Raw genomic sequence first — 12,817 nt, 5'->3', positions numbered from 1 at the left:
AGGGTGGTGACTGGCCGGAGCGTATAGCGCTCGGCTCGCTGTACTGACTATACGAATGCTCGCATCGTAGCGTGTTACGTTATGTCCAAATCCACTCCGGTCAATCATCACCCATCATCACACATCGCTCACTCCTTTCAAGAACGTCATAAATCAAAAATTGTCAATTTTTAGTTGTGCACGTTTTCGGAATGCCCAGAAAATGTACTATATCCCCTCAAAAGCGGCATATTTTTAACTTAATATTTACTGCTACAGGGCATAAAGTGTTGTTTTTGCATTTTGAATAAAAGGTATTGTTCAATTATTTTTTTAATATACTAAATATTTTTCAAATGGAGAAAAAACATTCAGGTTTTACCTAAAAAGACCTGTTGCGCAGTAAAAAGTTCAATAAATGGCTTCATATTTATTTTTAATTCATTGTATTATGTTTTCAAACTTTAAAAACGACCTGCTGAAGAATTAAGTTTTTTGATTTATGACATTGTTGAAAGGAGTGAGCGATATGGAAATGAACTTGACCCTATTTTTGAGGTTTTAATTCTATGTTACCCTGGTGAATTTTAATGAAGGATTTTTTTTTACATTTCCAATATATGATATTAACACACTAAGGATGGGAAAGGTATCAAATATGATATGTTTATTGTTACAATTTTAAGTATTGACTTCATTAAGTAAGTTTACGCTAAGAGTAACTATAAATTACTCTATTTTTAAAAGGGTAGTTTTCTTTCTTGCTACAGCTTTAATTTTGACTCCAATTTAAACTCAAATAGGAGTGCGAGTATCCTGTGAAATTTGAGAGCTTGGCGCGTCGAAGGCCTCGTCCCTTGATGCACACAGGGACAGGAACGGAGGAAGCGCTCCGTATTGGCGACGGCTAAACATCGATAGCCTCGAGTCAACCCCGTACGCTTCCCACAATATTATTTATTTTATTTTAAACTTCATGTACAGAAAGTAAATATGTACATTGGCGGGCTTAACCAACCAAAAACAGACTAGTGACATTGGTAAAAAAGTTAGATACCATATAAAGCTGTTTGCAATCAGAGGAAAGATAGTGCTTGAATATATAAAATAAAATAAAAAATTTATTTATTTGAATTAAAAAAGACTGGTCATGTCACCTTGGTATAACTACATAGTGTGGATGTAACGTGTTGTTCTATTGCAGAGGCGGGAGCAGGGCGCGCGCGGGCCGCAGCTGTGCGCGCGGCTGGGCGGGGGCGCGGCCAACGGGGCCCTGCTGGCGGACGCCACGGAGCTGCTCATGCACCACGTGCGGCGCCAGACGGCCGTGCAGAAGCAGGAGAAGCAGCGCATCAAGCAGCTGCTCAAGCACTTCCTGCCCGACCTCTTCTCGCGACCGCGCGTGCCGCTCAGCGACGACGAGCGCGACGAAGGTAACCACCAATATGTCCGGGGTCGATTATTGTAACGGTATATAGCGGAGAGCTGATCAACTTTCCTTCATGTGTTGACGATCAAGATAACACTGCGTTTATATGATGCAGTGCCCTATGCACCATTGTGGTGCAGATAACGGTTTGAAGAAGAAGTATATATGTACACGGGTGTTCTTACTCTTATCAGTACCCAAAGGTGCATAGCAGACGCGGTGTTATCTTGACTGTTACTTATATGGAGCCAAGGGGATTACTTCAGCGCTTCAGGGACCAGTCCAGGGTAATATTAAATAAATATTGGAGATTGTAAAATCACTAATATTTATTTTCAGCCCTCCCTGAGCCCGGGACCTCTAGAATGGTTTTTGAGCGTGCTGACCATTACACTATGCAGGCGTACAATTACAAAAATATGCGGATTACAATAATAGGGCTATATAAATTATCCTCAATATTATTAATATTTAAAGCATTTACTGTGTTTATAAGTCAGTTTTACTTTTATATATTTTTTTTTACAAAAATGTTAGTAGTATTAGTATATATCGCTCACTCCTTTTAAGAACTTCATAAATCAAAAATTGTCAATTTTCAGTTGTGCATGTTTTCGGAATGCCCAGTAAATGTACTATATCCCAGCAAAAGCGGCATATATTTAACTCAATATTTACCCGCTACAGGGCAGAAAGCGTTGTTTTGAAGCAACGGTATAGTTTAATTGTTTTTTTAAATTATGCTAATATTTTTCAAATGGAGAAAAAACCTTCAGGTTTTACCTAAAAAGATCTGTTGTACAGTAAAAGTTCATTAAGTGTCTTGATATTTATTTTTAATACATTGTATTATATTTTTGAACTTTCAAAATGTTCTCCTGAAAAATCAAGTTTTTCATTTATGACATTCTTGAAAGGAGTGAGCGATATAACCACTCAAAAACGCTATATAAATGATTAAAATTTATTACAATTATTATTCCTTGGGTTGCAGATGACAAGGAGCTAGACGTGGCGCTGGACAGTCCCGGGTCCGCCGGGGAGGAGGGCAAGGGACCGGCGGCGCGGGGCTCCAGCGAGCGCGACGCCGACACCGCCCCCGACCCCCCCAAGCCACAGGAGGCCAAGGGCAACCTCAAGCAAGAAAGAGAGGTACACACTCGTTATCAATTCTATATACTGCTTTTGTTATTTTGTTAACATCAACAGGAATTGATTTTCGTGCTTCAATTTTTTTTCTTCAGTTTAGTGCCGAAAATTGGCATTTATAGTAAATATTATATTTTAGCAGTCTGCCCGCCGACCCTCAGTATACTAATCACAAGTAACCGCAAACCCGATACCCATCTGTACAATGTTTCTTGGCGCCTTTCGCGCTCTACCTGAAGTTAGCAAATAGAACGTTCGCAAGCGTCTCCCGCTCTCTACCAACAGTATGGAAAAGGACCCTAATTATACTCTGGCAGTCTGCCGCCCGACCCTCAGTATACTAACCACAAGTAACAGGAACACCCATTCCCATCTGTACAATGTTTGCAGGCGTCTCTCGCGCTCTACCTAAAGTAAGCAAATAGAACGCTCGCAAGCGTCTCCCGCTCTATCAACAGTATGGAAAAGGACCCTAATTACACTCTGGCAGTCTGCCGCCCGACCACAGTATACTAATCACAAGTAACCGCAAACCCGATAGCCATCTGTACAATTCTTGGTGTCTCTCGTGCTGTACCAAATGTGAGCAAATAGAACATTTTGATGGATGTGATTAATTAGTATTACTAACTCATTGTTATCGGGCAGTTTTTTTTCATCAACCTTGACCCTAATTAGTATACTTATTAGGGACATATACTAATCGTAAGTAACCGCAAACTTAATTCCGATTTTTTAAATTTTTATGCGTCTCGCGCTCTACTATAAGTAAGCAAATAAAACGCATATAAGCGTTTCCCGTTCTCTACCAACAATATGTTATAGTTGCTTTTGAGCTTTTCCCGCAAACAATGCGTTAACTCATTTATCACATTTGACAATCATATTTATTTTAAATTCGTAATAATGACGTAAGTAATGTAAACTGTAATATAAATATTATTTGGAGAGGATATATATATATTTTTTTAGAAACCCTTACTCGCACCCCAATGGTGCATAGGGCACTGCATCATATAAATGCAGTGTTATCTTGATCGTTAACACACTAAGTAAAGGTGATCAGCCTTCCGCTTCAGGTACCAGTCCAGGGTAATATTGAATAAATATTAGAGTGAAAAAATCACTTATATTTATTAGACCCACCTCTTGGAATCGAACCCGGGGGGGAATCAAAGAAATCCTTTACTTACTGCCAACATATGAGTAATGTTTTCATCGCTAGCAGATTTGATATGTTTTTCATTTTGGGCAGGTTTCCTCCGAGTCTGACAGCAACACAGCGCCCGCGGAGAAGGCCACCCGGAGATCCGAGAAGCTCTCCAACCGGGAGAACAAGGAAAACCTCAAAACCACCCGCAACAACAGCGCCGAGGAGGTAGAAAGCAAAGGTAACGCTTCAATCAGGTTCCTCACCCTTATTCCTGGCTCCGTTACGACTTATCGTCTTTGTTAGCTGTCGGGGTCAGCTCAGGCTGTAGGTCCTTCTGTCATTCCTAGGCCTTCGAATCATGTTTCCTTTCTACAGCATTCATTTTATAACTAACTGAATTTTATGGCAAGCTTAACTTTTCCCTTACTTCTTCTGCTCTGTCTTATTCTTCATTGCTGAGGGTTGTGACCCTTGTGGAAGCAATGACTCTTCTCCAGTTATCCCTTGACTGCGCTGCACGTAGCGCTCCAACCACTGAGGTGCCTGCTGCTGCCTTAATTTGATCGGTCCTTCGTGCGGGGATCTTCCTCTCCCTCTCTTTCCCTCCAGGCTACCGATCACAACTAGTCGTTCCAGGCTATCCTCGTTGCCACGCGCAATGTGTCCAAAGAACTGGAGAATCCGTCGGGTACAGACATTGGCCAGAGTCAAGCCATCCGAGCGTAGTTCCTGGCGAATGCCTTTCCCTTACAGTGCTAGAAAACTTCTGCGTGCAACGGTGATATGTATTTTGTACACCATATGAAAATGTGGTTTAAAAACAAGAAAAATGTGAATAAATTCCTAAATGTTGCTTTTATTGACCTAGTTGAAGTTGAAATCTAAAGGGGGAGACTGACCGGAGCATTTGGTCTTAATGTAACACGTTACGATGCGAGCATTCAGGCAGTCAGTACAGCGAGCCGAGCGCTCCATCCATAGTTTCCATAGGATGCTCGGTGATGCTCGCCGCGAGCGATGTTACGACGTTATGTTACCACGAAATGCTCCGGTCAGTCTTCACCCTAACAATTTTTTTAGCTCTGGTAAGTGTCGAAAAGGAGAAAAAAATACATAGCGAGTAGCCCGCAATAGCTAGTGTAGCGACACGACCGCCGCGCTAGACGATCTGCGCCCTACTGGCGCTGTAAACACGCTACGACATGTGCGTATACGCAAAGCACGCCATGCGGTGCACACACTGAGAATTGTTTGTGTATTGGTGATTTTATCCCCGATTTTTTTCAAAAATGATTTATTTCCATTGCTGCAAATGAATAACTTTAAATTATGATACTTTTATGTAAAACATAATTATACTACGGAGGAACACAAAAATTCTGAGCCCATATCTATGTATTGAATTTAATATTGATATTTTCATTTGAAAAGTCGAGTTGTAGTAAATACATATCACCGGGAGGGGAAGGTTTAACTGGAAAGTTTCGTATGTGCATTTCGCCAACTCAATGCTAAGATCATTTTTTTTAAACGAAGGTGTTAACCTGTTAACCGGGCGGTCCGCTGTCCAATTACGCAACTTGTAACGGGCGCAAACTCTTTCACGAAAATAGGTAGGTGAGTGTGAGTACGTACCCGTCACTGCTCACCCAGAACACGTCTACCACTCTCGATAGGGAAATGATACTGATTCACTCCATGTCTTAAATTTATGTGGAGACATGTATGGATGACTAATACCTTTATAGGAAAAATATACGTCCTGCCCGTTCCAGGGCGCAACATATATTTCAAGGCTATATTCATATGCCCTACCCGTACCCGATATTGTTTACGTTTGACGTATTTATGCGTCTCGCCCGGTTAACAGGTTAAAAATAAACAGTAGTTTAATGTTTTGACGTGTTGCCCGTCCGCCCGCAGAGATGGTGCCCTGGTCCAAGTGGTCGGAGAGCGGCGGCGGCAGCGTGCGCGGGGCTGCGCGGCGGCGCGAGGGCTCCGCGGACAGCTGCTCGGCGCGCGTCAAGCCCGAGCTGCCCGACACCACGCCCGCCACCGACATCAACATCGGCCTGCTCGGCACGCCCAAGCCCGACAAGGTAACTCTCAGACAAGACACTCGATGGTGGCAGTAAGGAATGCCGGCCACTCGGCATCATATTTTAATTTCACATCTATATTAGTAAAAGCACAATTGGTTTTTTCCCCTTTTCAGCAATGTTTGCAACATGGACTGGCCATCGTGTCCTAGTATGGAATGTTGAAAAAATCATGTGATCGAAGATCAACTGTTAAATTATCTGTTAAGTTATCTCAACAGGCCCTTAATTATGCCATGTTGAGATTGACTGTAAATTATGACATGTTGAAGAAGATTGTTTGCAAAGACTGAGTGTTGTAGCGTTGGTTAATTATTTAGATTAGAGAAGGGATTGGATATTACAAACAGCGCGCTCACTGGTGTATCTCTCTCTTCAGAGTTGGAGTTCGAGCCCGCCGCCCGGGCAGCCGGTGGTGTTCCTGGGCAGCAGCCACTGGTACGTGTTCCTGCGCCTGCACGCCGTGCTGTGCCAGCGCCTCGGGCAGATGCGCGCGCTGGCGGAGCGGCTGGCGCGCGACGAGGCCAGCAGCGCGCGCCTCCGCCGCCCCGCCACTGCCACCGCCCTGCGCCTCAAGCCCGACAGTGAGTACCCGTCGCCCGTCTCACTTCCATCCAGCCATAGTTGTCTCAACTTGATAACAAACACGCATCGTTCTTCCCTTTTCATGGAAGTCTGAGCATCCCAGGGCTTACGACCCGGCATTTGGCTGGTTAAAGCGATCATTTTGTATTTACGCAACGGTCTTAGGTTTTCGATACATTGTTGAAATATGGCAATCGTTACGGGATTGGGACAGCTAGAATTGGTGAACAGGTGTGTAAAGTGATCACTCAAACCAGCCTATGACAGTCGTAAGCCCCGTATATGCCCAGACTTTCATATTCTTGTTGATCCTTGTTGAGACGTCAAAAAATAAGTATATTATTTCGAGAGGAAAAATCTCGGTTTTAAACACTAAAATAAAATGATTTTACTCTAAAGTTTAGACTAAGCTGCACATACGGTGTTTAAAAATAATGCGGAACGCATTGAAACACGTCAGAATAGATTTGAAGAAAAATTGGTATTTACTTAGTACAAAAATTTGTAAAACTTGATGAAATTAAAATTGGACAGATTTCAGACAAATCGATGAATGAAATAATATTTAATGTTAATATTATTTATCATAAAAAAGTGGGGACTGACCTCCACATTTGGTCGTAATGTAACATGTTACGATGCGAGCATTCGTATAGTCAGTACAGCGTTCCGAGTGCTCCGTCCGAATTTGGATGCGTGAATGTTACGTTACGACGAAATGTGGAGGTCAGTCCCCACCTTTACACACTGCATTATTCACTCTACGGATGATAAGATGTGTCTCAGCTTGAAATGAAACATGTATTGTTCTTGTTATATGAAGGGAAAACGGTGAACTTTACACAAGTGTTGTTGATAGAAATCACAAAGTTGCGGTAGATAGATAGATATATTGGGGTGTTGTGTTTGCAGACACGCTGCCGGTGACGCAGTACTACTCGGCGCTGCTGGAGATGGTGCGCTCGGTGCTGGACGGCAACATGGAGGCGACGGCCTACGAGGACGGGCTGCGCGAGATGTTCGGCATCCACGCCTTCGTGGCCTTCACGCTGGACAAGGTGGTGTCGTACGCCGTGCGGCAGCTGCAGCAGTGCGTGCAGGAGCGCTTGGCCGCGCGCTGCGTGGAGCTGCACCTGGCGGAGCGCGCGCGCACCCCCGCACCCTCGCCCCAGGCTGCCGCCGCGCACCAGCGCCGCCTCGAGCGCCTGCTGCGCGACGAGCACGCCTTCCGGATGTGCATCGTGAGTACACCCACATTGTTAACCGGATCCACGCGGCTCGCATAACCGTATGTGTTAATGATCAAGATAACATTGCGTTTATATGATGTAGTGCCCTATGCACCATTGGGTGCGAATGAGGGTTTATAAAAAAAAAATTAAAAAAACATTTTATTATAAATTGATTGTAATGTTACACGGAAACCGGTAGACATTATAATTAAGTTATAATAAAATATTTATAATAATTTTAAAACAAATTCTATTTTATTGAAATAGATTTATATTATCCACTGACACTTCGTGATGGAATTGCATTTTTAATTTATTATTAGATTAAAACCAATATTTTTAGCTTTTCCACTTTTTTATTTGACCAGCGACCGGGTTTCGTCGTTACCGACATCATCAGACTGGTCGGTAACGACGAAACCCGGTCGCTGGTCAAATAAAAAAGTGGAAAAGCTAAAAATATTGGTTTTAATCTAATAATAAATCTATTTTATTGCTTTAAATATAAATTATACTATCCAAAATTATTGTGATTATTATTATTATTATTATCTAATAATGCGATGTTTGTCACGTTTCCAGTACGGCGGCGAGGACAGCCGCGTGACGTTTGAGCTGCTGGAGTCGGGCGGTCCCATGGGCCCCATGCTGGCCATCACCGGCGGGTGCTCCCCGTCGCAGCAGACGGCGCCCGCCGGCGGCGCGGCCGCGCCCACCGCGCGCGAGCAGCCGCACGCGCCCTCCGCGCCCGCGCGCCTTGCTGACTGGGCACGCTACCGCGAGCGCTACGCCAACCCGGCCGCCAGCGACAACCTGGACCTCTTCAAGGTGAGTGTCACTAACCTATCCTCTGATTAACATCATAGAGCAGTGCTCTCCGTAACTTTTTCTACCTACCAAACACAAAAATTCTTCCTAGAATTCTCTATAAATAAATGTAGAATTCAATCCAATAAACCTTGTTTAATTTTGGATATATTACCCAACAATTCAATATGGAATTCTACCCACTGTCTGCAGTTACAATAAATATACATAGTTTTGCCACATGGTCAGATTGCATTCCGACTGCATTCAGTCTACTTTCATCCTCCTTTTGCCAACTCCATGCTTGGCTTCCATGCATTGAGATTCACCATGTATTCTATTTGTTTGAATAGCAAGGCACAACGCCAGCTCGGGGTTACAATCAATATGCAGTTACAATAAATACAATCGCTAGTTACTACATCGGTGTTGTCTCTCTGCCTGCAGGAGGGCAGCGGGTGGGCGCGGCGCAAGGCGGTGTTCCTGTCGCGCAACGTGCGGCGCTTCCAGCGGAAGCACGCGCTGCAGCCCAACGGGCGCGTGCCCGACTACGTCAACGACGACCGCACCGACTGCAAGTTCGACCTCAACTCCTACAACATGGTCTTCGTGGTCAACAAGGAGCAGTTCCTCTACAAGAAGGATGCACTCACACGCGCCAGAAAGGTACAACACCCTGCTACCCCGCCATCCTGCTCACACCCATTGAAAGCTGTCTTACCGCATTCCCAGAAGATAATCTGGATTATCTCCTGTAATTGGAGATAATCCAGATTTTGTGAACAAGTATTTGGACACACTCAAAATGTTGTAAAGTACAAACACTCAAATGTTGTTGTCAAAAATAAATAAATCTGAATTTAAAAAAATTTTACCGTACATAATATTTTTGGTGTGTCCAAATCTTGGTTCACAAATTTTGGTTTTCTTCACTTTGGAGTCACATTTTTTTTATATTGATATCTCAACACTAATGAATAATATGGGAGTCTGGACATTTACAGGGCTTACGACCTGCCATGGGATGGTTGAGCGATCATTTTACACACGTGTAACATGACATACGTTGAAATGTCAAGAAATTACTCTTTAACTGGAGATAATTCAGTTTTGTGAACAAGTATCTGGACTCGCTAAAAATGTTGTGAATAAAATAACTGATCAAATTAGCAGCTACATAAAAAAAATTAAACCATGTTGTCAGGCGGGTATGTGTATCTAATCCAGTGGTTGTCAATCAAAGGTAGCATTGTAAATGTTACATGTCACTCACTCGTCGCCCAGAAAATGTACTATATCCCAGCAAAAGCGGCATATTCTTAACTTAATATTTACCCGCTACAGGGCAGAAAGTGTTGTTTTTGCATTTTGAAGAAAAGGTATTGTTCAATTATTTTTTTAAAATATACTAAATATTTTTCAAATGGAGAAAAAACCTTCAGGTTTTACCTAAAAAGATCTGTTGCACAGTAAAAAGTTCAATAAGTGGCTTGATATTTATTTTTAATACATTGTATTATATTTTAAAACATTAAAGACATTCTCCTGAAAAATCAGTTTTTTATTTATGACGTTCTTGAAAGGAGTGAGCGATGTGTGTAAGGTGATCACTTAACTGAGCCTATGACAGTTGTTAGCCCTTCAAATTCCCAGACTCCATATTCTTCTTCATCTATGTTGAGATGTTACAAATTGTAATGATTGTAATCTGTCCTTCTCTCCCCAGAGCCACCCGCGCGTGACGCTCCGGCTGGACGCACGCTGGCAGGCGTGGCTGCGCGTGTGGGGCTCACGGCACGTTAGCGGGGCGCAGGTGCGCGCCTGCCACGACTGGCTGCGCCGGGGCGCGCGCGCCGTGACGCGCGGCGCCGCGGGCGCGAGGCCCCCCTACCGCGCCTACACCACCTACACGGCCGCCTAGACGCGTTCGCACGCCGCGCCCTCTCCGATAACGTAACGGTGTACCGTGTCATGTCCGTGCTACATCAAATAGTTTCCTTTTTTGATTCAACACACTATCTGCGGGCGGATTCGCGCTCAAAATAGAGATAAACATCTCTGAAAAGAAGTGATAACTTTTATCAATACTATATACATGGATATGAGATCAAAAGATGCCGCAAAAGTCATGCGTAAAAATAACTTACACGCAATTTACGATTCGAGTCGAGTGAAAATGTAAAATTACCCTTCCCGCCCAACACCACCAGTTCAGTAAAACGGTCAAATTACCCTTCCCGCAGATAGTGTGTTAATAATTTGGATAATTTGTATAGCGTAAATGAGGGTTGGCATGATCGAATACTTGAATACTGTTGTGTAAATGCGGGTTGGCGTGATTGAATACTTGAATATCGTTGTGTAAATGCGGGTTGGCGTGATTGAATGCTTGAATACCGTTGTGTAAATGCGGGTTGGCGTGGTTGAATGCCTGAATACCGTTGTGTAAATGCGGGTTATCGTGAGATTTTGGGTAAATCCGCATCAAGATGAACTCGAGCTATAATTCCTCCCGCGTCGAGAAGCGCGCAGAATACCAATATTATATTTTCAAAATATATTCTTTACAAAAGATGATAATGATAATAAAAAAAAATACCACTCTGAACAGACTTTCTTTATTGTGATATTACTATATCTCTGACCAATGTTCGGGTGTGGAATTTAATAAATTCCGCACTCGGATTTAGTATTTAATTGGAATTAAAGAAAAAAGTAAATTTAAAAAAAAAAAGAAAAATGTAACGTTAACAAAAGTTGTCAGACCGAAGAAATCCGATTGGTATTTTTTTTCGGTTCGTAAAGACGATTCAAGAGTTGACCAAGAAATTACGATCGAGGCTCGCGAGACAGATTAGCCATAGATATAGTTTGCCGAATTTGGAAATACTTATTGTACAGTTAGGTTTTTACGATTTGTACATAATGTATATAGTGTATATTATTCATTTTTAAAGTTTAAAGATTATTCAATTTTGTACTATGTACGTGTTAGGTGACTAAAAACCGGCGACGTATTGGCGTACATCAGACCTCCAGACCCTTCCAAAGTACAAATTTCTTCTTTTTCCCTTTGCACTAGTTAGTGGATCCAGACTCAATCCTCACATGTTTTTATTTTGTTCAAAGGAATAACCCGTATAGCCTCTATTGCAGGCTTGTCTGCAGGTAGGATAGTAAGGATAGGGAAGGTAAATGTAAAGAATACATCACAAACACCCAGACTAATTGAAAATAAATCTGTCTCATCTCAAGCGTTCAAATCAGAATGTGCAAAGCCGACGTGTCCTTACGCTCGATTTTTTTTTAAAGAATTTATATGGGATGACTTTTTTGTTTTTTAAAATATATAATGAAAAAATGTTTTTATATATTTTTTTTTTAAATTCCTTACTTTGTAATAACTCTTTTCTTTTCAAAACCATATAATTATTTCGAAAAAAAAAATTTTTTCCATTCAAAAACTATTAGTAAGGATAGGGAAGGTAGATGCGAAAAATACATCACAAACACCGAGATTGAAAATAAATCTTTCTCGAATTTATTTTGCACTTGGCGGGAATCGAACCCGTGACGCCAGTTTCGCAGTCGAGCGTCTATATGACTACGCCGAATGTTGAACGACTGGAACCTGAGATTTCATACCAAAATTTCTCTGGACAGAATATTAAAATTCTGATCATTTTCCGCCTCATATGTGGTATCTTGATACTATTGACATCCTGTATAAATGCCTGATGATAAATCTCTGTTTTAATGATAAAATTGGGCCATGGTATCTCTGCTGCTGTATGGAGATCAGTGGCGTTCTCAGAATTTTAATGAGGGTAGGCAGTAATGTTTGGTAAGGATGAGGCATATCAAATTAAACAAATTATTTTCTTAAAAAAAAAATATTGTACTTACATAGCCATCATTGTAGTCTAACAAACAACAAACAAACTGTTTGTAAACTAACAGTTCTCAACAAAATCACAAAATTTCATTCCTATGATAGAATTGAGATGCTGGAATCTAATTAAATCTGGGTTTGATTCTCTGATTTTTCACAATTAAGGCGCCTTACAAAAACAAAGAATAAAACACAAGAACCCACGTAACGAAATATCAAAATTGTTTTTTGATGTTTGTGAAAATACTTTGCAAAATGTAGCTTAACTCTTACCACTCTGTAGGCCAGACATTGTGGCCCGTATGATTCTAGTAGGCAGCTCCGTGGGCCACAATGTCTGGCCCGACGCAGGTACAACTTTAATCACTGATTTCGCCATCACCCAAGTATATTCTACCAAAAAATATTTCAGATAAATACAGTTAATCTTAATTAACACGGTCATACGAATTGCCAGACAGAGTGTCCCAAAATTAGGGAACCAAAATATTT

The 12,817-nt window shown here is 42.0% G+C and overlaps 1 protein-coding gene across 11 annotated transcripts in view; it reads left to right on the top strand.

Annotated features, from left to right (window-relative positions):
* Sin3A (SIN3 transcription regulator family member A) overlaps positions 1-12,510 on the top strand; it is a 66,955-nt gene extending 54,445 nt beyond the window's left edge. For all 11 annotated transcript variants that reach the window (XM_088257085.1, XM_088257080.1, XM_088257076.1 and 8 more), the window contains exons 21-29: positions 1,184-1,412; positions 2,403-2,560; positions 3,813-3,948; positions 5,634-5,809; positions 6,189-6,393; positions 7,307-7,635; positions 8,209-8,454; positions 8,881-9,099; positions 10,160-12,510. In XM_088257085.1, the coding sequence (XP_088113211.1) occupies positions 1,184-1,412; positions 2,403-2,560; positions 3,813-3,948; positions 5,634-5,809; positions 6,189-6,393; positions 7,307-7,635; positions 8,209-8,454; positions 8,881-9,099; positions 10,160-10,354 (1,893 nt within the window). In that variant the 3' untranslated portion in view covers positions 10,355-12,510. The remainder of the gene's footprint in view (positions 1-1,183; positions 1,413-2,402; positions 2,561-3,812; positions 3,949-5,633; positions 5,810-6,188; positions 6,394-7,306; positions 7,636-8,208; positions 8,455-8,880; positions 9,100-10,159) is intronic.
* The last annotated feature ends 307 nt before the right edge of the window (positions 12,511-12,817 follow it).

The sequence above is a fragment of the Brachycentrus maculatus genome, unplaced genomic scaffold (assembly GCF_059751285.1).
Source record: "Brachycentrus maculatus isolate JH-2025_06_01 unplaced genomic scaffold, ASM5975128v1 h1tg000070l, whole genome shotgun sequence".
NCBI lineage: Eukaryota > Metazoa > Arthropoda > Insecta > Trichoptera > Brachycentridae > Brachycentrus > Brachycentrus maculatus.
The sequence above is the reverse complement of the archived record's forward strand: the minus strand, read 5'-3'. Positions and strand labels throughout refer to the sequence as shown.